This window comes from Heptranchias perlo, chromosome 29 (assembly GCF_035084215.1).
Source record: "Heptranchias perlo isolate sHepPer1 chromosome 29, sHepPer1.hap1, whole genome shotgun sequence".
NCBI lineage: Eukaryota > Metazoa > Chordata > Chondrichthyes > Hexanchiformes > Hexanchidae > Heptranchias > Heptranchias perlo.
Window position 1 is genome coordinate 21,785,095 of NC_090353.1, and position 25,619 is coordinate 21,810,713.

The following is a 25,619-nucleotide window of genomic DNA, read 5'->3' on the forward strand; positions in this document are numbered from 1 at the left end:
GTATTATTTGGCTCTGCTAAAACAAAACCTCATTATAGCAGCAGGTAGCTAAGCCAACTGCAGATTAAAGAGTAAAATATAGGCACTGAAATGCGACAGATTAAGAAGGAATAACTGGATCAATAATTTAGAGAGGAAAGTCAACTTGTTAATAAAACAGCTGAGAGAAAAGAAACATGGAGCAAGATTCCCCTGTTTCTGAGTCAAATGAGTTGTCCCAAAAACTGTAATCATAGAATTATACAGCACAGAAGGAGGCCATTCAGCCCATTGTGTCTCTGCTGGCTTTTGGAACGAGTCAGCCAAATTATTCTACTCCCCTGCTCTTTCCCCATAGCCCTGCAAATTGCTCCTTTTCAAGTATATATCCAATTCCCTTTGAAAGTTACTATTGAATCTGCTTCCACCATCTTTTCAGGTAGTGCATTCCAGTAGTGATGGAAGAAACTTTGCAGTAAAGCATAGAAACATAGAAAATAGGAGCAGGAGTACGCTATTTGGCCCTTCGAGCCTGCTCCGCCATTCAACATGATCATGGCTGATCCTCTATCTCAGTACCATATTCCCGCTCTCTCCCCCATACTGCTGATGCCTTTTGTGTCTAGAAATCTGTCTAGCTCCTTCTTAAATATATTCAGTGATTTGGCCTCCACAGCCTTCTGTGGTAGAGAATTCCACAGGTTCACCACCCTCTGAGTGAAGAAATTTCTCCTCATCTCAGTCTTAAATGTCCTACCCCGTAACCTAAACTGTGACCCCTCGTTCTGGACCCCCCAGCCAGGGGAAACATCCTCCCTGCATTCAGTCTGTCTAGCCCTGTCAGAATTTTATGTTTCAATGAGATCCCCTCTCATTCTTCTAAACTCGAGTGAACACAGGCCGAGTCGACCCAATCTCTCCTCATACGACAGTCCTGCCATCCCAGGAATCAGTCTGGTGAACCTTCGCTGCACTCCCTCTATGGCAAGTATATTCTTCCTTAGGTAAGGAGACCAAAACTGCACACAGTACTCCAGGTGTGGTCTCACCAAGGCCCTGTATAACTGCAGTAAGACATCCTTGCTCCTATACTCTCATCCTCTTGCAATGAAGGCCAACATACCATTTGCCTTCTTAACTGCTTGCTGCACTTGCATGTTTGCTTTCAGTGACTGGTGTACAAGGACACCCAGGTCCCTTTGTACATCAACATTTCCCAATCTATCACCATTTAAACAGTACTGTGCTTTCTGTTTTTCCTTCCGAAGTGGATAACTTCACATTTATCCACATTATACTGCACATGCCATGTATTTGCCCACTCATTCAACTTGTCTAAATCGCCTTGAAGCCTCTTTGCATCCTCCTCACAACTCACAATCCCACCTAGTTTTGTGCTGTCAGCAAACTTGGAAATATTACATTTGGTTCCCTCATCCAAATCATTGCTATATATTGCGAGTAGCTGGGGCCCAAGCACTGATCCCTGCGGTACCCCACTAGTCACTGCCTGCCACCCCGAAAAAGACCCATTTATTCCTACTCTTTGTTTCCTGTCTGTTAACCAATTTTCAATCCATGCCAGTATATTACCACCAATCCAATTTTGCACACTAACCTCTTATGTGGGACTTTATCAAAGGCCTTCTGAAAATCCAAATAAATGACATCCACTGGTTCTCCCATATCTATTCTATCAGTTACAGCCTCAAAAAACTCCAGTAGGTTTTTCAAACATGATTTCCCTTTCATAAATCCATGTTGACTTTGTCTAATCCCATTGATATTTTCTAAGTGTCCTGTTATCACATCCTTTAATAGATTCTAGCATTTTCCCTACTACTGATGTTAGGCTAACCGGTCTGTAGTTCCCTGTTTTCTCTCTCTCTCCTTTTTTAAATAGCGGAGTTACGTTTGCCACCCTCCAATCTGCAGGAACTGTTCCATAATCTCTAGAATTTTGGAAGATGACAACTAATGCATCCACTATTTCCATGGCTACCTCTTTTAGTACTCTGGGATGCAGATTATCAGGCCCTGGGGATTTATCGGCTTTCAGACCCATTAATTTCTCCAGCACTTTTTTTTACTAATACTAATTTCTTTTAATTCCCCCTTCTCACTTGTCCCTTGGTTCCCCAGCATTTCTGGGAAGTTATTTGTGTCCTCTTCGTGAAGACAGAACCAAAGTATTTGTCTAATTGCTCTGCCATTTCCTTGTTCCCATTATAAATTCTCCCGTTTCTGAGGAGGACTGATAAATCAATTTGGGGAAAAGCTACAAAAGGATTGTGATGCGGCCTTACCTCATCCTATTTCTACAACTTCTTCAAATCTTGCATCGCATCCCCATGACTATAATCCTCCAATCCTGAGATCCTGTGCCATCTCTCTCTCTTTGGTGATTCTCATCTAGTAGCAGAGCTTTCAGCCCTCTTTGACCCATCCTTTGTAACTCCCACTTTTCTTCAGTTTGCTACTTCTTTCTCTGTCTTTAAAGGTGCAGTACAACTGTAGCATTGGTGAAAACCATTAGGATGTAAATACAGCTTGAATGACACTGGATTGAAGCAGTGTAAAACTCCCTGGAGGGGGGAGTTTCAGTTTGCTTCACTTCTGAGACAGATTGATTTTTACACCTGACTTATAGTCAAGTTTATTGTTAGTGTGATTTTGACTTCAAACCAACTTTAAACTTAGAGTGTGAATGCACTGTAAAAACATGTCAAATCCTACCTTTTTAACTGTGTCCAGCCAATCTCTCTCAAATCTTTAACCGTTTGGTCCATCTCTCTTCCATGTCAAGTGCCTAAGGATGTTTTCTTACGTTAAAGGCACTACACAAATGCAACTTGTTGTTATTGTGGCTGGATCATTATTGGAGAGGGTCAGACAAAACAAAAAATAGTTAGTATCAATTAGTTATTAAAATAAATGAAGGCAAAGGAAAAAATGTTCATGAAAAATGTACTTGTATCACTTTGTTGATAATCCAGGCAGTTACTATTTTTTTTAAAAAAGCCTGACGAGATTTATGTTAAAGAACAGACACAAAAAGGGCAGAAAGACTGAAAACAAGTAGATAAAAATGATCAATTCCTAGTTATTTGAATGATTAAACAGATACTTCAATTATCATGCACTGCTCAATCTCTTGTGCAGATTATAGATATGTTTATAGTGTTAAATGTTATTGGTCACACCTGAAGAATTGCTATTTGGGTGAGTTCTGAGCGAGTTGTTGGTACCTGCTGAATGGTGCTCCAGCAAAATTCAGCACTTTGAAGAGAAAAGGACAAAATTGGAGTAGGTAGACAAAAAATTGCAGAGCAAAAGGTCTAGAGATGTCACTGGCAAAAAAGACATATAACAATCAACATGTTTGTATTGCTTAGTAGAATTTCAGTGAGACATTGCAATCTGTGAAAGAGTTATTTTAATTGTGTTCAGCATACTATTTTTACCTCTTTAGTTACAGAAGCGAGGAGGATGGCCATTCTAATATATCTAGGGCCAAAGCCAATTGGATTAGAGCTTTTAACAAAGTTCGTATGCAGATTCAAGAGGTAAACCTGCCTTTTTTTCCACTAAGTGAGACAAACATTGATTTTTTTTGTCAACGTTGGAAAAGTTTATTTCATTGCAGATAATAACTGCAGTCTATCTTTTGCATGGTGGTAGGATATTTATAAGCATTGTAGCATGAAGTTTAAAAATTAACACATCTACAATAACAAACCTGTAAATTAACTTAAAAATGGATAACAAACCAACAAATGGAAAAACAAATTGGTTCTTGAAGCAAAAATAAATTGAACACTGACAGTCTTATAATTTTTCTAAGACTGTGTTTATCTTGTGAATAGTGGCCCAGTAAATCTTTTCAATGTTTGCTGGTTCACTAATAGCTACAGTTAAGGCATACTTTGGATTGGTAGGAAATTGGCTTGTCCCCCACACCCCCCTCCAGATATTCCACATCATAGAGTTTCCTCTCTCAGCTGTGTCACTTTGGGGAAAACCGAGCAGACCCCAAATAATTTATCATGGGGAGGGAATATTTTAGGAAGTGTTATTTTGAATACCTCTTACTGCCTGATTCAGAAAGGCATTGTTGGGGTATGAAAACAAATTCCCAGCCTATTATTTTGGCCATAGGTGATGCATAATCTGTGGAGACCAGAGAAAATGGTAGACAATAACTTGAAAAATGAGAGGTTCACTCCTTCACAAACTATCCTAATACAGTCTCAGATGAAACAAAATGAGTAAGACCTTTCACTGGTAGTAATGAGGAATGGTGTTACCTCCAGTCTGACGTTGAACACACCATAAACAGTGCTATCTGAATAATCATTGCAGGTATCACAGTGGGTGCCGATTAATTCAAACATGGCAAAAAAAAACCCCAAAAAATACTAAATCAAAGGGAGATTTACAGATGAGTTTGATCCAGTTTGGTTGCGATTTGTACAAATACAATTCTGAAACTGAAAAAGACACCAACAGCCTTGTTATTATTTCCTGACCATTTTGTATAATATATAAAATGACTGGGATTTTCTATCTGTTCCTGCTGATTTTTCAGTGGATCTGGCGAGCAAGGGTGGAGAAATGCTCTTGGATACACTTTGCTACATCCTCTCCATGCTATATTGACCCCAAGATTCCTCAGGCCTGGCAGTGAAAACTAAACACATGATTCATACCATCAGAATGCTGAATTGAAGGGATACTTGCTAGTCCCAGGCTTCCAGCATTCCAATGGCAGCAGAGGGGAATCCTGACATTTTTTCTAGATAGTAGGACTGTGTAATCACAATCAGAGTGATGGAGTGCATAGGCTCAAAAAGTAAGAAAAAAGCTTTAAAAAAAATTATCAGTTTTACAGGAAGCAGGGAGATTTCCTGCATCCTTATGCTGAGGCAGGCTTCCAAGGACTGCTGCAGCAAAACACTGCCTCTATTTCGGTGGGACTCCCCAGCAGAGGGCAGAGGGGCCTGCCTCTTAATATTCAAATAACCCTAAAGCCAGAAGATTGGCCAGGGTGAGGGGTGCCTCTCAGTAATGGTGGAAGTGCAGCCTTGCCAGAGATGCGGGCCATTTCATGTGGAAGTTGAAAATCTCACTAAATATATTAATGAGTGAAAAAAAGTTTTGTGTCTGGTGCATGATTGACCTGCCCAATACACGGAAGTGTCCAATGTATCCATAGATTGTGGTAAAGTGTCCAACGTGTTAGTGCCAGCTAGTTCTCTCTTTTCGCCTGTTTTAAGCAGGCAGCTGGCCAGCAGGATGTAAATGAAGCCTGGCCGTTAAAATTGCCTATGCCTCCCGCTGCTGCTCCCACCCAGTCGACTTCCTGCTCGGGAATTAAAATTCCACCTTTAGTGTCACATTTATTTTCTGAACACATCAATGCCCTTCATTTGTCTCACTGAATTACTGATTATTTTGTTGGGCACTATGTCAAACACAAAGACAGGCACACTGATCTGAAAGCCAATCTGAAAACCCAATAATTGAACAAATATAATTGAGTTTGATAGAGTAAATGGTGGTTGATAAAGCAGACACGATTGAGACTCCTTACAGGAGATGCAGAGAGAGAGAGGGAGATAAAGCCAAAAACTGCAAGTTGAAAAACACAAAAAAAATAATTGCAAGGAAGTTTTAAAAAAAATCATTACAGTAAAAAGAAGTTTTGTTTTCCTTGCTGATACGTTGCCATTTTTTTCTCCCCTTGTACTTTCTTATCCTTTTAGATATGTAGATTCTGTAGCTAAACTGTTCCCTATGCCACTCTTGAGCAGGAACATGTAAAGTTAGGAAATTAAAATTGCTATCTCTTCCAGAGGCAACACCCTATTTCATTAAAATGTCACTTTGCAGTTTAAGTCACATGTGTAAATACCAAAAATGGTGTGTCCTTTGTGCACAAGCTTGGGCCTATCATGGCAGGTGCATGCATCGGGGACCGGTAACACATTTTATAATCACCCCCTTAACAGATCCATCCCCCGCCCCTGATGAAACAGACATTAAAAATCATTTTTCACTTGACACTATCTGTTAATTTACAGAGTGTTTCATAATTTTTACTGTCCCTAGGTTAAATTGGCATAATTTATTTTGGCAAATCCACAGCACAAGCTAGGCACAAGCAGCAACTCTGAACTGAGGGGGGGAAAAGCCAACTTCAAGAAGTGCTTGAGCAAGACTGTGCAGCATGCCACCCCGTTGAGCCTGACCCCAACCATATAGTCATTGTCACGCTCACGAATACGTACTACTTTGAAACGGCATTTTCCCTCCGTTTCAGAATTGGCAGTCTACCAATCGCGTCGGCAGCCGCTGCAAAAAAACTTATGTGATTGCATATATTGCGTGTATGTGCCCAGTGCTCTTGGGGTAGCCTCTGGAGATGTGCAACAGTGGGCCAATGACAACTATTTTTCTGAATTTTCACACCGTCCTCCTCCACTTCCACCTGGCCTTGCCACAGCAGAGTGGCTGAGATTTGGAAACTCAGCAAATGGTGAATCAAACTGATGATCCCCCCACTCTGGCACAGCTCATTTTTGTTTCTACACAGCACGTCAGTTATAAATCTCCTTAATTCCGTGGTCATAACCGTTTCCAAATTTGGCAGAATATTTGGTCAGACCCTCCATCACTTTTAATTTTTTCTCATGATCTATACGGCAGTAGCGATGTCAGTAGATTGATGAAATTGTGGTCACAGTGATATTTCTAACATGCTGATTCTGTTACAGCTTTTGATTCACGTTATGCTTTATTTACTTAATGCTTAATTAATATAATGAGATTTTTTTATAACTTGTTTATATTTCAGAATTTATTGTTGCTGTATTATTTAAATCAATAATGCACCCATTTGGTTTATGATTCATCAGTTAGTAACTTCATATCTATGTGAAAGCTGCTACAATTTTATAATACTAACAACTGCTTTTATTAATTTTTAGATCAACAAAGTTGTTACTGTCTAGTGATGCTGTCAAAAGTTTTTTATACGAACGCTTAGAAACCTATTTATTTATGTTTGTATTTACAGAGAATGTGTTAGTAGACCCCGGAAATTCAAAATTTTAAATGGATGAATATTCTAAGTTTTGGTTGTAATGCATTGCCACCTATACATATCACTATTGTACTAATTAGCAAAACATCATTGGAGGCATGTATTGGACTGCGATGACGTGACAGTTTGGAATACCCTTCAAAAATGTTATACCCCTCAGTAACCACAGCAACCAACATAATAGTTGGAATACTTTACAGTGTACAATACCACTCAATAATTGTGGAGAATTATACACTTCTCTATTGTGATGCATTATTATTTTCAACCCTGAAATTTACAGTAATATTTATTAAACTCAGTAAATGGTAACCAACATACAGTATAAAAATCCCAGTAAGTGTTATATGCAGGAAGTCATGTTACATAATTTCTAAAACTGATGAGATGTTTTAGGAAAATTAAGACGCTGGTGTATTCATAGCTGCCTAATTTGCTTGTCTTACACGGTAGTTAAAAAAGTGAGATCTGTTGGGTAGTTGGCCTTTGGTAATTATTTTGTATACATTGTCAGAAGCAAGGAATCTGTGAGCACTTTTCATTTTACTCCATGTTCCATTACTGGTTCATACATTTAAAAACTGGTTTGGAAAGCATATACCAGTGGTGTAATTGTGGAGTCAGGATGATGATCTGACTGTGGACCATATGAAAGGCAAGAATTTTGAGACCATCTTCTCAAACAGTAGTCTCCCACTACTTGCGCTTCTCATAAACTACACTCTAACTGCAGTCCATCATAAAGTCAAGCTTTTAAAAAGTTTCCAGGTGACCAGTTTGACCATATGGGGACACTTCTTAAATTTGGCTTTTTAATGTTAACAGTACATCATGGCTCACTTCAAATATTAAAATTTAACCATTCTGGAGTCGGTAGGCATAGCTCTGTGCATATTTGCAAGCGTTCATGTGCAGAATTCCATTGCCTTTAGGCAGATAATGATGCAGGGGCATAACTTGGGTTGGCTAACTCAACATCACACCATTCAGGTCACCGATCTGAGAACTGTAATCATAGTATCACTGGCCCATTAGAGGCATTCCGTGGGAACCCTCTGTGGTAGGTGGCCTATGCTATGCCTGACCTATTAATTGATTACTCAGCACTGTCACCAGTTGAAGAGTGCAACTGTTATGCAATTTAGTTTTTGATAGCATCACATCACTTGGGGTAGAGAGGAAGATAGTCTATTAAGTTGCATTATTTTGTTATCTCTAAAAATAAAAAAGGAAGGTACTTTGCCAGTCTTCACTGGTGCCACTGTTTCAGACTTGATCACCGCACCTTAATTCCTATCTTATGATTGGTGCATCATTGGCATTGATGTAAGAAATGTATTTTCATGAAACAGCACAACATCCAGTGATTTCACCATCAAAGCAGAAAAATCTGAAATTAAAGGGGTAAAGGCAATGCGTGCACAACATAATTATTTACAGTTGCTGCTTAACTCTCTTTAATTATCTTATTTTTCTCGCTTTCATCCACAAGCAGCAAATCTCTACCTCATTGCTTACGGCAACATTTATATCTAAGTACACCGGAAAGTGTAACTATTAAGAAATACAAGAATATTTAAATCAGCTCTACTGTGAAATGTTGAGCTTTGACAAATTGTTATTGAAAGAATATCAAGTATGTTGTTTTTTGCAGATAAATTTGTTGTTTTTTTCCATAGGCACAACTTGGGGAAGGTGTTGGTGATCTACCCAAGCCGCTTTGGTTTAAAGGAGGGTAAGTATAATTTCATTAATTAGTATGTAGCAGGAACTGTATTTTATAGATTGCATACATCAATGTTAAAATACTTTCTAAATATGAATTTCTCAATACTAAAAAAATATTTTAGTGCTACTCTTTGTTATAATCCATGTAGTGAGGCAGGCTTTACTGGAAACCAAATCCTGAGGGAAAATATGTTTGTTAGGCAGTTCTCGGGATACAGGTCTCTAAAATGTCTTTCAGCATTGTAATATAATGTATTTCAGAGTGTGCTATAAATACTTATTTGTTGGTACTATACGATAGTCACAAAACTGGCATAATTTGATTAATAACCAGTGTTCGCCTTCAAGTTGGATCAGTTTTTAGCTCTCTTAATAATTGTTTTATTTGCTGTTAGGAAGCAATTTAAATATGTAGGTTGTGGTAGATTTTCAACCTGTCGCCCCAGCATGAAACTGGCATTGTGGATCAGCCACCCATTATAGAAACCACCCGATTTTAATTTCCATTTACTTCAGGAAATGAAAATTGGGCAGTTTCTATACTGGGCAGCGAATCTGCAATCCAGTTTTACATCTGGGCGGCAAGTTGAAAATCTACCCCATTGTGTTATTGCTATGGAAAACTTTGTTTTTGGAGATGTTACTACTGTAGAACATCTGTCAGGCTACAAAGAAAATGTGAACAAAAGCAGAAGATTTCAATTATTTTCAAATTTAGAACAGCATAATTTTCTTCATGGATGGAATCATCAAGTGAGTGCAGAGCAGTTTCTAAATTGAGTCTATAACCTGTAATCATATAACCTAGTAAGAAGCTATATTAGTCTAGCATTTAGCAGTGACTAGGAAAACTTAACTATCTGGAGTTGAGGGAACATTTAAATACACTGGTCTATATTTTTCTCCTTTAGAAATAATCATTAAAATTCACTCATTTATTTTCCTGAGTTTTACCTCAGGAAATTTGTTTGTCAAACTCACAGGTGCACTCAGGTTTCCTCTGGTCACATTTGATAACATGACTCAATAGAAATTGACCAATCAGGGAATACCTGCATTGATTGTCATTTTCCCATTTCTCAAGCCGTTAATGAGCTGCTTATTCATCAGCCCATAATACAGCTGCGCAGTGAGGAACTTGAATGCACAGGCAGTGGCTGCTTCAGACATTGAAAGATGACCCTGTTATCTCATTTACGTATAACCGTATCCTTGATGACATAATTGAGAAAGACCAAGTTTGGGTCAAGGCTGTCTCAGTGTGGAATATTAAATGTTCTAACAATGAATCAGAAACTCAAAAGGCATGGAAGAATGTGAGGATAGCCACCAAAGGAATGGGAATTGCTGAGACTGCAGCCTTATTATACACTGCATTCACATTTTTCAGATATTTTGCCATAATTGACACGTAATAATTGGTATAATTGTGTAAAAATCATGCAGTAAAGTTGGCATTTTTTGTTAATAGGGCAACTAACATTTGCATTGTACAAACCGTGACAATACAGGGAAGTTAATGTAGCACTACTTGAGACTTGCTGAACAGACATTACTAATGACAGCCGCTCATGTCATTTTCACAGTAGGGTACACAATGATACTGGTTTTGGGAGGAACACAATGAAGCCTCTGGCAACTTTTGAACAAATGATGTTGGCCTATATGGACATGCTGACAATGGAAGACTCTCCTATTATGAAGATGGGAGGGACGCATAGATCAAATTCATGCCACCATTTCCTGATTTGAGGGGTCACTAACATGTACAGTTTATGCTTTCACATGGAGAACACCAGTTTTCTACATCATTGCTTTCAAAGGCAGCGGTGAATTGACAAGGTGTAATTGCGCTGTCATTAATGTTCCTTGTACTCTTTGCAGCTAATAATGCAGGAAGCAGTAGGTCACAGCCAGGGTTGGAGCAGCACAGTACACCAGACCACTCAGTATCACCACTTTCACTTAAACATCAGCCCATGTACTAGCATATCAGGACTTTTGATTGTGAAGGGTCAGAAGGGAATACTGGATATTACACAGCACAGTGGTGAGGAAGGGATAGATGGTGAGAAAGTGGTAGAAGAGCAGGGCAGTTGTTAAAAGCAGCAAGTGCAAAGTGGGGGATCGTGCAGATTCTCTCTTCTTGTTTTTGGTCGTCTTACATCCCAAAAAAGGCTGATTAAACACATGGATAGTGTGAAGGTGTCCTTTGACTCAATTTTCTGATGTGGAGTTTGCCAGCACTGCCACTGTCATGGCAACCGCAGTAATCTGTGGCATTAGATTACTTGCATCTTTTGGCAAAGGGTTTAGAAACTTCTGAATGTACCTCCTGAGGAGAAATCCTCTCAAACTGGTTTGTAAGCACATATTCAGGAGCAGCCAGCTGAGTGCTGTATGAGCTCTGGGCAGTTTCTAAGTGACTTTGCCAGGGAGCACCTCTGAAAACTGGAACACAAGTGACTCAAGCCCAGAAGCCTCCTCGCACTGCTGACGGGACATTGGAAGTAGTCGCCACTTAAATCAGAAGGAACGGAGTCTTATGTGCAGCAGCGGGATTCAATTTCTGGCCCCTCACCTAGGGGAGCAGTTAGATTGGGGTAACTCCACCATAACCACTGTTGCGTAGAAGTGGATGACTAATGGACGGTGGTAGACACACTAGAAAGACGCATTCAGGGGGTAACATTTATGCATGTGGACACTATCATACATAAAAATTGCACATAGGAACTATGTTGCACAAGTTTTATAAGGATGCATTAATTCTTTAAATGCTGCATTCTGTGGATTTATTACAAAGAACATGAAATTGAGTACAACAATTTCAAAATGGGAAAACATTGTGCTCTTAGGAAATAGAAAGAAATGGTATTTGGTCTCCTAGAAATGAGAAAACAAATATGTCCTGTCAAACACTGGTAGGCAACACCTTGCTGATGGCTAGGTTATCTTCCTCTGGCTTTTAGACACCTTCTTAAACCTGTTGCTTCTCATCCTGTTGTCCCTTGTTGTTCTCCAGCCTTGGGCTTCTGTCAGTATTGTGAGACATGCTGCATATTAACAACCTTTTCAAATTTTGCAAGAGAAATATGACGAGGCCTCACTTGACCATCTAAACATCGGAAGTGTTGCTTAAGTACCCCAAAAGTTTGCTCAGTGAGCACCTTCGTCCTTGCGTGGGCGTCATTATATCTTTTCTTCAGTTGATTATGGGGGTTATCAGCCATGGACACGGTGCATATTTTTATTCAGGGTCAGCCTTCCCTGAAACCTTCACCGTCAGTGAATTTAGTCAAGTTGGACTCCTCAAAATGAAGGAATCGTGAATTTCCAGGATGCCAAGTGTGATTTTTGCTTCGTTGCAAACCATCTGCACATTGAGGAAATGGAAACCTATCACAGGATAATTATGGAAGAGGAAGACATGCGACTTATTTTAATTTATCCATCCTGAAAGGCCCCACAGTTGCCTCATTGCAATCAAGATCACAAGATAATTAGGGTTGAGGCATTTGATACAGATGTGGAGGGCCATTTCTACCTCTTTCATTACGAGAAGGTACACAAATGCCAACTTGGATGCGCAGCACTTTAGGTCAGCCAATGGAAGGCAAGCTGATTTGAATCCTGCTGCTCATGGTCCACATTGAACCCAATAAACTGGCGTGCCTTCCAGAAGAGTGGTTCAGTCATGTCACAAGTATAGAAATTCACTAAGTCAGCTGATTCCTCTCCAGTTTGGGTGCCTGAAAGATACTGAAGGTGCAGCGGTTCAGTGCAGTGACTTCCACTGACAATTTTGTTGTTCTTACTAACCTCGCATGCAGTCATTATTGTTGTGCTTATTGACCTCTTTCTACACCGAGTGATTCCATTTGGTGACTGCTTCTTTGCTCAGCTTGAACCTCATTGGACACTGTTCCTAAGAGAGCTTCAGGTTGCTGTCTTTTGTAGGGAAGTGGCTCAGCCTGGGATAGCTGGTAGGCACTGTGTTATGTCTCCTCTGCCCTCAGTGATCTGTTTCTGCAGCCTCCGCTATCTGCTCTTCCACTACTTCATTACCCATAATTGATTCTGCTGTTAACAACTATGGAAAAGAAAACAACACCGGCAGTGCACAAAATCCTCAGCCCTGAGCTCTTCTCCCCCCTCGCCCCCATATCAAGCTGGTAAATATTATCTATTCAATCGAGATAAGTGCATCAAGCTGCTCCATGTGCTTAGTATGGCTGTAATGCCTGAATGGAGAGAGGGTGATTTGGGGCTTACAAGGATCTAGTGTGTGAAGCAGCTACTTGCACATTTAAGCTTCATTCGCTTGAATGTTTAAGAAGTGATTCACAAATTTGACCCTTGATAGTTTAAATGCCACTCTCTTCATTTGGGCATCATACACATTTATGGCACATAGAGCAGCTTGGTGTACTTCTGACTTCAGTCAAGTTGCAGGCTTAGCATAAATGTATGTTGAGCGTGCAACTGAGCTTTGATGAACGATCGCATTACATGACATAAGTTGTCAAAGTACACAAACTTGTGAGTTTGTGCCTTTTCATAATGTTATAGAAGAAGGCATTGATGATTTATGTGGTCAGCAAGGTGATTTCCATGCATTTGGCTTCTCAGTAGAAGATGGTGCCTTACTAAGCTGAAAGTGAAGATTTGCCCAGCAAGAAAACGCACTAGTATCTCTCATACTTAATTCATGTTGATCTACTGCTTCATATAGCCAGTGAGGTTTGAGAATGGAGACCATGAATGACTGTAGGGGTTATGTGTAAGTGTCTGGGTCAGTCAGAAATGACGGCAAGATGATCACCCACATTCCTCCAAAAGTAGGCATTTTACTTCAGATGGTATTTAGGGTATATTTTCCTGTGTTTTTAAAGTTAAAGGGAAACGATTGAGTTGCACTGTCATTGATTTATAATCAGGTTTAGTAAATAGGGTTTTTGTTCGTGGTCAGAGGAGAGCCCATTGGATAGCTGCACCCCTGTTTGAAAATTGTCAGACCTGACAAGCTGAATTTGTGGAAAGCAGCAACTGTTTCTATGCAAAAAAGCTCAACAAGCACATTCCCAAGTACTTAAAAAGCCCTTGCGATTTCCTTTCTGCTTTACATATCAGCACTTTACAATCAAAGGAACTCACCTTAAGGGAATTTATGAAAACAAACAGATTCCTCATCACCTTTTTCATTATGAGGAAAATATAGGCCAATGTGACACTTTTTGCTGTGGGTAACTTAACTTGTAATTTATAATCATAAAGTCTAATTAGAAGCTATATTAGCCCAGTATTCAGCAGTGATGAGGAAAAGTTGAGAACAGGTTTTCCTCTTTAGCACTTGGGCATAAAACTTCACCTGGATATCACGTGGATAGTGGAAAACCAGATGGAGAGGATTGCACACTTGTAATGGACCTTGCTGATTTTCCAGCCATTAATTTAAATGGACAGAAGATCAGCCAGGCTCCATTATGAGTGTGTGATCTTTACCAGTGTCCTCTATGTAATCTACCCAGATAGTGCTTTACATCCATGTGCTAAAGAAGAAGGTCTGTCCCTGATGCCTGGAATTGAGGGAACATTTAAATACAATGTGACTTTATCATGAGGATAACAGCAAAAGTGTAAAGGTTCAAGTAGTAGATTTTATAGAAGACGACCAGTGCTGTGAGAGAGGGCTTAGGGTAACAAAATGAAGGAAAATGACCATGGAAGAACTGAACATTTCTAAGGAAATTCTTGGGATACAGGCGAAGCTGGTGTTGATTAATGGGAACATGGTTAGCAGATATATTCCTTTATAGGGGGCATTTCTTGGTTCTCGACGATCTATTGTGTTTAATACTGGTGTTCCAATTAATTAAGTAATGTCCTATTCTGGTACTTCTTAGTCTTTTCTACAGTTTTGAAAAATAAATGACTATACTTCTTGATTAATGTTTATGGCGTTCCGAATATTCAGAGAAAAGAACAAATTATTATTACCATTTGGAAAACACTTTTCAGCTTAATCTACAATTAAAATTATAATGGTGCACTGAGTTGTTTTTGTATAAGGGTAGCTCTATATGGAAAAATATACAATGGAAGAGAATAGTGGAGGAAAAATTCAACTTACGGCTACCTGTATTGTGCTCGTAAAATGGGCGCTAGGCCTCTGAATTTTGAGTTGCAAATTGAGGTGTGCAGGCATTTCAATTTCTGGAGTTAAAATCGCGTTACCCGATGCCGTTGACACCATCGTGCCGTGATTTCAGCACGATGAGTAGGCCCCCACCTGTCTGGGGTGGGCGGCTCTCCTGTGCCTGAAACTGCCTGGTTAAAACAGCGAGGGTCGGTAATACAGTGCGACATCCCCACCACGATTTTATTGACCCACCCGCCCTGTTCGCGCTGGGCAGGCTAGGTTAGAATCGGGGCTTAAGATTGCCAGTCCAGAAAGAACATCCATTCCTGGAGCTTGTTTTGCAGCTTATTTTAAAAAAGGTTATTTTAAAGCAACTTGATTTACCTCAGATAGAGTTTGGTGTGCAAGTATGTTGTATTTATGGAAGAAATAAAAGCAGATTTTTCAGTTTCTATACTGAATACATTGAAGCTTTTGCATCCATTAGAGTTACAAAATAGACATGTATTGAAAATTAATTGAGGAGGTGATGTATTAAAGTTAGGAAGGCAACTTTGAGCTTTAAGCCAAAGCAGACCAGTTGCTATTAATTGTATTTTTGCGATACATTTTATGTAAGCCTCAAAATCCAAATAGTTGCTGTAAGATTAATCTGGAAAACAACCGTTAAAAATGTAACTTATCTACAGAATACCATTTTAAATTGGAGGAGTATCAAAACTGGTCTCTCCTTGTTGAAAATAAAGGATGCCAAACAATTATTCACAACATGCCCCTTTAATACATATCAAGTGCTTCAAGAAATATTGGTATTTGCATTTTTCTACCTCAGCAACTGCAGTGTGCAGCATTGGTAACATTGTTAACATTTTGTTCTGTATTATACAGGATTACTGTTGTTCAAGACCATACTTGGTCAGTCCTCAAGGAGCTCTTTATCCCCCCCTGTGCACTGGTACTTCACTTTACTATTACTGTCTTTTCTAGGCCTGGCGGTGGGCTTTACAGTATTGACAGTATGCCAGATCTTCGAAAGAAAAAACCCAAAAATCTTGTTAGTGATTTGGTGAGACATCTCTTTTCTCCCACAGTGACCTGCCACTATGCTCTGAGGCATCTGATAGTCATGGAATTGTGCCTGTTGCCTTGCTCGCTAGTAATCCTCTCTGTTTCTTTTTTTTTCTTTACTTTTGTTTTTTTTTCTTTCGTCTTTTGTTTCACTTATAACTGTAGGGGAGCAGCGGTTAAATTTCTGCGTAGCATTGACAGCATGCCTGACATTAAGCCACGGCGTAAATCCCTCCCACTGGTCAGCGACCTGGTGAGAAAATCCTTGACTGCTATTTTCAAGGGAGGGCATTACAATATCGACGTGCAGCTAGTTTTGTTCACAGTATTATACGGGCCTCTGGGTTCAGCACTAGGCTGAAAGACTTTGGTTTCTAAATTTTTGGCACAGTTTTAATTAATGAATAACGTTTTGATTCCACAATCACTTAATCTGGTCCTGTGCATAAAATCTCCATCCTAGCTAATACAACAAAGAAGTTTAAATAGCTCTCCAAAAAGCTGAATTTGCTCTATTTCACTTTCATCTTATCTCCATACAAATTGTGTTATACATTAAGAGTGGTTGAATGCATTATGCAGACTTTCTTTAAGAAGCTCATTCATTTTGTTTTTAAAGAAAATGAATGTGTCTGTACAAAATGCTAATTAGGTAACTAATATTTAACAAATATAAGCAGCAAATTAGAAACCAAAGCTCTTAAAGATTGCAGTTGCAGCTTAGTTTCACTTTCTATTTTTTTCTGATTATATTTTTTTCAAAGATATTTTGCCTTCTTTTCTGTTTTGTGCTGCCTCTATCAGACCTCTTTATTGCCTGTTAATTTGTTTATTTAGTCCCGCAGCCTGACCCCTGAAGCCCGTAATAGCCTTCTGTTTGTGATGTTGGTGTAAAAGTTTTATTCAAGTTCAAATACTTGCATCAATAGGCTTTAAATATTTCCAAACCCTGATCAAACATCTGATTTCATTTTTAAAAATGTGTTGTGTTGCATCTTCTGCCAACTGAAGTTTTTATAGGATATAAGTTTGAAACAGCCAACCATGTTAGTAAAAAAAAATTATTGGAAAATTAACTTCATTTTATTTTAGTTATCTGCCAAGTGTTGAAATAGATTTGCAGATCCACATTGAAAAATAATTATTTGGAAATCTTATTTTAATAATCCAAGCAACTTTATAAAGTAACATGATGAAGCGTCCTTAATTGTCAGTTCAATGTTTGGAGAATTTATGACCTATTGGAGTTAATCTAAGATCCCTGGGAATGGAGATGAATGGATGATCATGCATCCTAGTGTCCTATTAAAGTAATCTGCATCAATAATCACTGTACAACTTGAGAGCAGGGTGGGGAAGGATAACCAGAACCACTATGCTGATAGTCCTGAAAGACCAAGGGTAAGTCAAGCACAACCTGATATTAATCTAAATTAATATCTAAATTTTATGTTCTACTCATCCATCATCTTCATTTCCTCCCCATCCCCCTGATTTCTCTCCTAAAATCCTCCTCTTCATCTTCAAATCCCTCCACACCACACCCTGCCTCATCTCAGTAATCTCCTCCCACCTAGTGTCCCTCCCAGGTCCTTTATTCCCTGGACTCTAGCCTTTTGTGCATTCCCCTCTCCCTTCACTCCACCGTTGGTGGTAGAGCTTTTGGCTGCATTGGCCATACTCTCTGGCTTTCCTGTGCAAAAAGTAGCTAACTAACTGCAAATTGCTAACAACTGTCATTAAAACATAAATATATATATATTCAAATCATGAGTCTAGCGCACCCTTCCTGTTTGTCACAGTTACATTTTTCATACACTTTTGCTGTCATGCTTTGTTGATCAACTCAAAGTAACACAGTGGCAAATCATAGCAGAAAGGTAGGGGATGTATGAATCAAAAGGAAAGTGACTAGGAAACTGTCAATAAGAAACTCCTAAGGACTTCTGCAAACAATCAATTCTGAATACCAGTCAGGAGAATCTTCCAATAACAAAAAAACTAATTTTTAAAAACAGTTGAACTCTCAAAATACCTTTTGAAACACTTTTCAGCCACTGCTTTTTCCCAGTAACTGAAATTTCTAATGTGCAAAATAAGGTTTTAAACAAAAAATCCAAAATTCCATATTTCACAATAACGTGATTAAATTTTATCATTTAATAACTTCATTTATCCATTGAATTGTCTTTTGTGTTGTTTGCTGTCTTCATTAAAGTTTTCCCTTGAAGGCCTCAGCCTCTCTCAAAAGCTTGAACTTGATATTTTTGCCCAGAGCAGTGACTTAATTAACAGAAGGCAGATCCTGCAATCTGAACATGTGTAACATGCATAATTTCCCAAGATCTTTCAGTAGCATTTAGTCATCCCAACTATCAGGATGATTCTCTTCCCCTTCTGACAATATCTGGTTGCTTTTCAAAAATATTTGAAGAAAAACTAGATGAAACATTTCCATAACTTGATTCAGGGAAAGTTGAGACTTAGTGGGGTCGGTTTTCACGTCGGGCGGGCGCTGGATAGGGTGACTAGGCCATCCGCCCAATATCATCAGTCTGAGGTCTGAGCTATTTTGATGGTCAGGCCTCATTTAAATTTCATTGATGGGTTACCGACATGTTTCCAGCAGTGACTGGGAGCCCACCCAAATGGACAGCAGGACTTCCGGCAGGCCAGACACGTATTTAAAGCATGCTTGCACCTCTTACAGCAAGGTGTCATTTTACACGCTAGAAATTCTTGGTGCAAAAGATTTGGGCTGCAACATGTCTCTGGCAAGAGCACCTCAAGTCAGCATTGGAGTCCTTATTGAGCAGGTGAGGGCGTACAGGCAGGCCGCCTTCTCCAGAAATAGCAGGAATTTTTCCAAGCAAAGTCTGCAGCAAGCCTGGAGGTAGGTAGCTGGAAATATCAGTGCCAGGACCATCTCCTCCCCGGGACATGGGTTCAGTGCTGCAAGTGCTTCAATGACTTGATCCGCACAGCAAGGGTGAGAATGATGACTTGCTCTTTCTATTACTCTGCATTACACCTTGCCTATAGCACTTCTTCACAACCACCCGCCCACCCTTCCAGCACTCCAGACACTTCCCTCCCCTACTCTACATGCTTCTCCTCCACACAATAGGACACTGCACCTTCTCATTCTAGTCACACTCTCCTGCTGCTGCTGCCCTCACAGTGGCTCAAACAGCATTTTGCTTTTACCTGGCAACAACTGGAAAGCATTTCACTCTTCTGCTAACTGCTTTCACATTTTATACTGGAGCCACTTTCTTGCACATGACTACTTCCCCATCCTACTCACAACTTTCTGCTTCTCTCTCTCAGCATGCACACTATGTGAAGCTACCTCTCACATTTGCACAGTCCTTTACAAAAAACACACAAACTTATTCCCACTCTTTACCGAACAAGCTGGCACCAGGGAGAGGAATAGAACCGGGAAGGCCAGTTCTCCATACAAACCCTCATTCAGATGGCTGAGGAAGCATTAGTGATAAATTGGACAGGCAGCTTGAGGAGTGTTGGTGATGGTGAAGCTGTGGAGCCTCAGCAAGATGTCTGCATATTACTCTTACCTTTTTGCTTTCTTTAAGCAATCATACATACAGGCAGCTTGACAATCTGATGCTGCGCAGTGCTGCCAATCATCTGCTAACTTTGCTGCCCAACCTTTCCATGCTATGCTGACCCATGTCCCTCTCCCCTATTCTGGGTTCATCCCATAACTCGTACCCTGAAGAATAAGACTCGGGAGGGAGAGAACCCTCCTTAAGAAGCTCTGGCACTCCCTCCATCCCTCCCAAGCATCAGCACAGATATCAGTATCCCTGGTGGTATAGGTAGTGAGTTAGCAGGGTCTGCACAGCACAAGTTTCAGGAGTAGCAGTTATTGGAAAAGACAGTCCAGAAGAATGCTTGCTGGAGGGCAAGCTCGGGGTCCTAGCTCTGCTGAAGAAGATAGAGAAGCTGACTTTTGGGACTTGGCCGACAAAGGAAAACTGCTTTCTGCGCACCAGCAATTCTTTGAGGTAGGAGCTGCCACACCACATCTGAGAGTATGGAGGAGTCCACTTCTACCTTGTGTGGTGTTCTGTTGCAAGGCACCAGCAGATACCATGGAGCATGTGGTCACCTCTATAGCTGATCAGCCATGGCAAATAGGATAAAAGTGACCTGCTTTTGTAGCAGTTATTGAATACAGATTGATTAATATGACTTATACATGGAAATGCTTCATTGTAGTTGCAAATACCAGTAAAAATGATATAGTACAATGCGAGCTGAGCAGCACTGATGGATGGTGATACTCTGATGGATCATGTCATATGATGTGCTCTAATGAATATTATTGAAAGATAACACAGACTAGTAAATACTGCACATAGAAAAACATTATTGTGAATTTGCATTCTCTAATAAGCAGTAATACAAAGACACATTGAAGACTATAACTACAGGGCAATGTGCTGATAAACTCCAGAGCAAATTGAATTGAGTAGAACAACATTTTTACAAAGTAACAGATGCTGATGAACGGTGTTGGAAAAGAATGGACACACTGCCGTTGGATGGTAATGTTATGATGAGGTCCACTTCAAGACAATTTGCTATGACAAATGTTGTTTTAAGGCAATGTGTAATGACAAATATTGTCAGAAGCAACATGTCCTGACAAACACAAGTTGGTACAGATAGTAAAATAGGAACATAGGAACAGGAGTAGGCCATTCAGCCCCTTGTGCCTGCTCCGCCATTTGATAAGATCATGGCTGATCTGTGATCTAACTCCATGTACCCGCCTTTGGCCCTGTAATGAATAATGAATAATTGTCATAGTTCACCAAGTGCTCTAATTTACTCTGAAAGTTAGCAATAACATACAGGCTAATGTGCACTAAGGAGGAGTAAATTTAAGTTTGTGCCATCTGTTAACTTCAACATATGCTCCAAAAATCACTTCAGTAAATAAGGGTACTATCATACTCTAATGTAGTGTTGGTGTCAAGTTGTTCTGGCCTGCACTCTAGCTTCAGTTATAGTGTAAATGCAGCTTGAATTCAGTGTCAGGGTTTGACCTGACACTGGAGGAAAATGGAGTGAGTCTCCCTGGAGGAGGCAGTTTTGCTTCTCTGCTTCAGATTTAATTTGGGCCTTGACACCCAATTGTGGAGTGTGAGTGTACTGTCAAATAGCGTAACGTGCAAAAGCGCACACATCTTGCTTTTTACAACAAAACTGTATGTTGAGCAGCACTTATATGAAAACATGAAAATTTCCAAGAGTTACTGCTTTTTCAAGGCTTGTTAACTACTTGCATACAATCAAGAGTTAAAGCAATAACTCTTGGAATGTTCAATGGAGCTGTACATAACTTATGGTTATTGGCAACAAAAGATGATAAACAGCATGGGTGCAGCATTAAGTCTGCTGAACATGGAGGCGGATGACCAGAAATGGCAGAAGACCTTGGCCAGGATGTTCAAAGGCACAGAAGGTGGAGCATCAGGATTCTGTATACCCGAAACATTTAAAATACCAGTGTTTGGGGAGGCTGCACCTGAACGAAGAAGCATCTCACACTTGAGTCTTCTACAACTAGGGAGCAACATCCAGATGGCATTATCAGTGGAAGTTAAAGTGGGCATTGCATTAAGGTTCTGCACAACTTGGCCTTTCCAGGCATCACTTGGAGATATTACCGGAATCAGTCATTACACAGTTCACTAACGCATCACGGCTGTAACAGGTTCTTTCAGTATGCTTCTGAATATATACTGTTCGACAGCGTCATGCAGGTACGGCTGGACAGGCCGACCAATTGTTTTCTCGTGTGGCATTGCTTGAGTACAAGACAGCATCAATTGCCTTTTCTGCACCATACCACAACTCCTTCCCTTTCGCCATTAGAAAGGGTTACTGACCACAGACGTGAAATTATGCAAGTAACTGCTAGTTTCTGGGCAACATTCATGATGCACACATCTGGATGGAATCAAAGGTTCTACAACTATTCAAGATGTGAAGCAGATTGCCTTAGGAGACATAGACTACATGCTGAACACTTGGATTCCAAGGGAAGAAATATAATGGAGTATATCTTTGGATTATTAAACAAATGTTTGAACAGTTCTATGGATGCCTTGCAGCATGAGCCAGAATAAATTGTTAGAATCATATGTATTGCATGCTGCAAAGTGGCATATGCAAAGATGAGCAGGAGTAGTAAGACAAGCTCTTAGAAGAAGATGATGATGAAATTGACCCTCCTGCAGAGGATCAGGCATTAGGTAAAGCTTCACAAATGAAACCCGAACTCAACTAATTTGTGTAAAGACACAGAAATCCTTGAATTTATTAATAGATATGTGGCCTACATTTCCTAGCTCGCCCTTTTGTTTGCTGACATAATAAGGATCTTAACTATAGTAATAAATAACAAGTGGATACAATGTTTTCAATGCTTATTTTTTTATTTCGGTGGGAGTGTATGTATGATATCATGATGTGCCACTCCACTGGTTCCTTGTGCTGAATGTACTATGGCACTGTGCTATGTACTATGTGATCCCCTAGTGCAGGGGTGTCCAAACTTTTTGTGCTTGTGGGCCACATAGTTGCTTACCATGGAGTCTTGGTGGGGGGGGGGGGGTGGCGGTGGGGGAGTCACATATTTTCCAAATGGCCATACATCAGCAGAGTCTGAAATGAAACAGATGGCCTATCAGAAATTTGCGATAGCACTGCCCATGATTTTCCAACCAATTATATCAGTGGCTGTATCTGTGATGCTTTGAGAAGCCGTCCATTGCATTCAAGGCACCACCGGTAACATTGGGTTAGAATGCTTGGGAAGAACAGGTGACTTTGGACCTATGATTCCCACAGCTTTCCACCACTAAGGGTTTCCTCACCTCATGTCTGGGTCTGTTGTAGACTAATTGACTTTGGACCTATGATTCCCACAGCTTTCCACCACTAAGGGTTTCCTCACCTCATGTCTGGGTCTGTTGTAGACTAATTGACTTTGGACCTATGATTCCCACAGCTTTCCACCACTAAGGGTTTCCTCACCTCATGTCTGGGTCTGTTGTAGACTAATTGGCCAGAGATTGATTGCCATTATTAGTCACCAACTCCATTATTGTTGTGTCATGCGAATATCCAGATGGTAGAAGGTGAACCAAATGGACTGTGGTCTTTTTTCGCCTAGCAATTCCTACGTTCCTAATCTGGACTTTGTCGCGCCTGTTTTCTGAATGGAAAGCGGGGGCAAAAAGGAACAATTTTGCAGGACTATGCCCCGTGCCCCAAAGGCACCTGAAATACGTCCGACCCCATATTGATTTTTCAAGCAGCCATAGTGGCCATCTAAAACAGGCGTTAGGCCCCTTTGTATATACTAATGAGGGCCTTGAACCTGTTTTAGGACCCTTTCCTGAAATTGAGCAATCCTGAATGGAGCAGGTGCCGGGCCTGCCCTGCTCAGGTATTGCTGCTGTGGATACGGCCTAACAAGCAGCCGCCAACAAAACGTACATTTTTAAAAAGAAAACTTTCATGTGGAGCCGGGTTGGGGGTGTGTGTGGTGGTGAGGAGCAGTAATGCTCCACAGTACTCCTGAGGGCCCCTGCCGGCTGTGATCAGCCCTCCTGAGGGATGCTGCAATTGTGTTCATTGCCTGCATGCTTGGAGATTCCATTGATGATGCAAGTTGCTAAATGTAGTCCAAAAAATGGACAACTCATTGTACTGAAGTGTGAACAGTAATTCTGTCCATCCCACCATCATTTTCAGTTGCTGTTGCTCATGAAGTAGTTTATGTCTTATGGGTGGCCCTGTAAAATTAGAATCATAAAATGATACAGCAGGGCCCCTGGCCATACTTAAACTGCACACAGCAGCAGGCTCCTTTTTAGCACCCACCACTTCTGCCCATCAGCCATGATTAATGAGTCACCCTGTGTACCCTCCAGACGTTCACTGTTGTCGTTTTAACGGTATACCATGGGGCTGGTGTTTCAATTGCATGACAAAGAGGATACAGTGGGCTGTATTGCAGTATGAAGGGTTGATCTTGTGGGTCTTCTTGCCTTTGTGTAAGGGGGAAAGAAAGCAAACACAATTATCATTTTAAAGCTTTTATTGTTGCAGTAATGTTTGCATGAGGAGCAGAAATATTGCCTTTAACATGATTCAAATGATCATCATTTGACACAGTAAACATACTCATTAACAGCACAAACTTCTCATTACCTGTGTACTGTCTCCCATACAACAACTTACATTTATATAGCACCTTTAACATAGTGAAATGTCCCAAGGCGCTTCACAGGACCGTTATCAAACAAAATTTGACATCGAGCCATATAAGGAGATATTAGGACAGGTGACCAAAAGCTTGGTCAAAGAGGTAGGTTTTAAGGAGCGTCTTAAAGGAGGAGATAGAGGTGGAGAGGTTTAGAGAGGGAATTCCAGAGCTTAGGGCCTAGGCAGTTGAAGCACAGCCCCCAATGGTGGAGTGATTAAAATCGGGAATGAGCACAGAGATCGCGGAGGGTTGTAGGGCTGGAGGAGGTTACAGAGATAGGGAGGGGCGAGGCAGGGAAGGATTTGAAAATAAGGATGAGAGTTTTAAAATCGATGTGTTGCTGGACCGGGACTCAGTGTAGGTCAGCGAGCACAGGGGTGATGGGTGAATGGGACTTGATGCGTGTTAGGATACAGGCAGCAGAGTTTTGGATGAGCTCAAGTTTACGGAGAGTGCACAGTGGGAGGTTGGCCAGGAGAGCATTGGAATAGTCGAGTCCAGAGGTAACAAAGGCATGGATGAGGGTTTGAGCAGCAGATGAGCTGAGGCAGGACACTGGTTTTAATATGATTCAAATGACCATCTTTGATATGCAATTTCCATGGCACAAACCCTGAATGTTTAAGTCTGTATAAGCTTCTGTATCAACTGGGCCATGAATTGTCTTACACACAATGATCGCCTTTATAGTTTCTGAGTGAAGGGTTGATGTTTCTTGACCCTTCACCAATTGTCCACTTGTTGACTGCTACCTTTACTGCAGAAAAGAGAACAGTGCATTGCATGAGATGAAATTTCAGAGAGAAGCAAAGGCTGCACCACATTGTATATATTGTTAAACTGAAATTCCTACATGTAGATATGAGTCAGCGAGATTCCTTTCAGATACAGAACAGGCTTCCTCAGATGCAGTTTGGTATGTGTGTGTGTTTTTTTTTGATAGCCTGTATTTCTCCTATGCCATATCCTCATTATCTGTCTTTTGTGCTGCACTTATATCACATTAATGAATAAAGTTAGGTTAACAATACTGTTTGGTGAAACTAGCCATTAAACCAAGGCCTCCTCCTTGGATTGCCATTGACATGATTGCAAAACATTTATAGCAGTGTAAGATAATTGTAAATGTCACCCATATATTTCAAGGTAAGTTAAATGTCCTTTGGATCTGTATACTGCTCGGTAAGGTAAACTGTGACTATGACATATATACGCATTCATCCTTGTATCTCCCCATACATGGGTACGAGACACTGCATTGACCCTGGCAGCGATTGGCTCAC

General features: G+C 40.4%; 1 protein-coding gene across 1 annotated transcript in view; it reads left to right on the forward strand.

Moving 5' to 3' along the window:
• The window catches only part of unc13a (unc-13 homolog A (C. elegans)), a 340,969-nt gene that overhangs the window by 128,020 nt on the left and 187,330 nt on the right, over window positions 1-25,619 (forward strand). Inside the window, exons 12-14 of the mRNA XM_067968623.1 lie at window positions 3,452-3,545; window positions 8,764-8,819; window positions 15,942-16,020. Of these exons, the coding sequence (XP_067824724.1) occupies window positions 3,452-3,545; window positions 8,764-8,819; window positions 15,942-16,020 (229 nt within the window). The remainder of the gene's footprint in view (window positions 1-3,451; window positions 3,546-8,763; window positions 8,820-15,941; window positions 16,021-25,619) is intronic.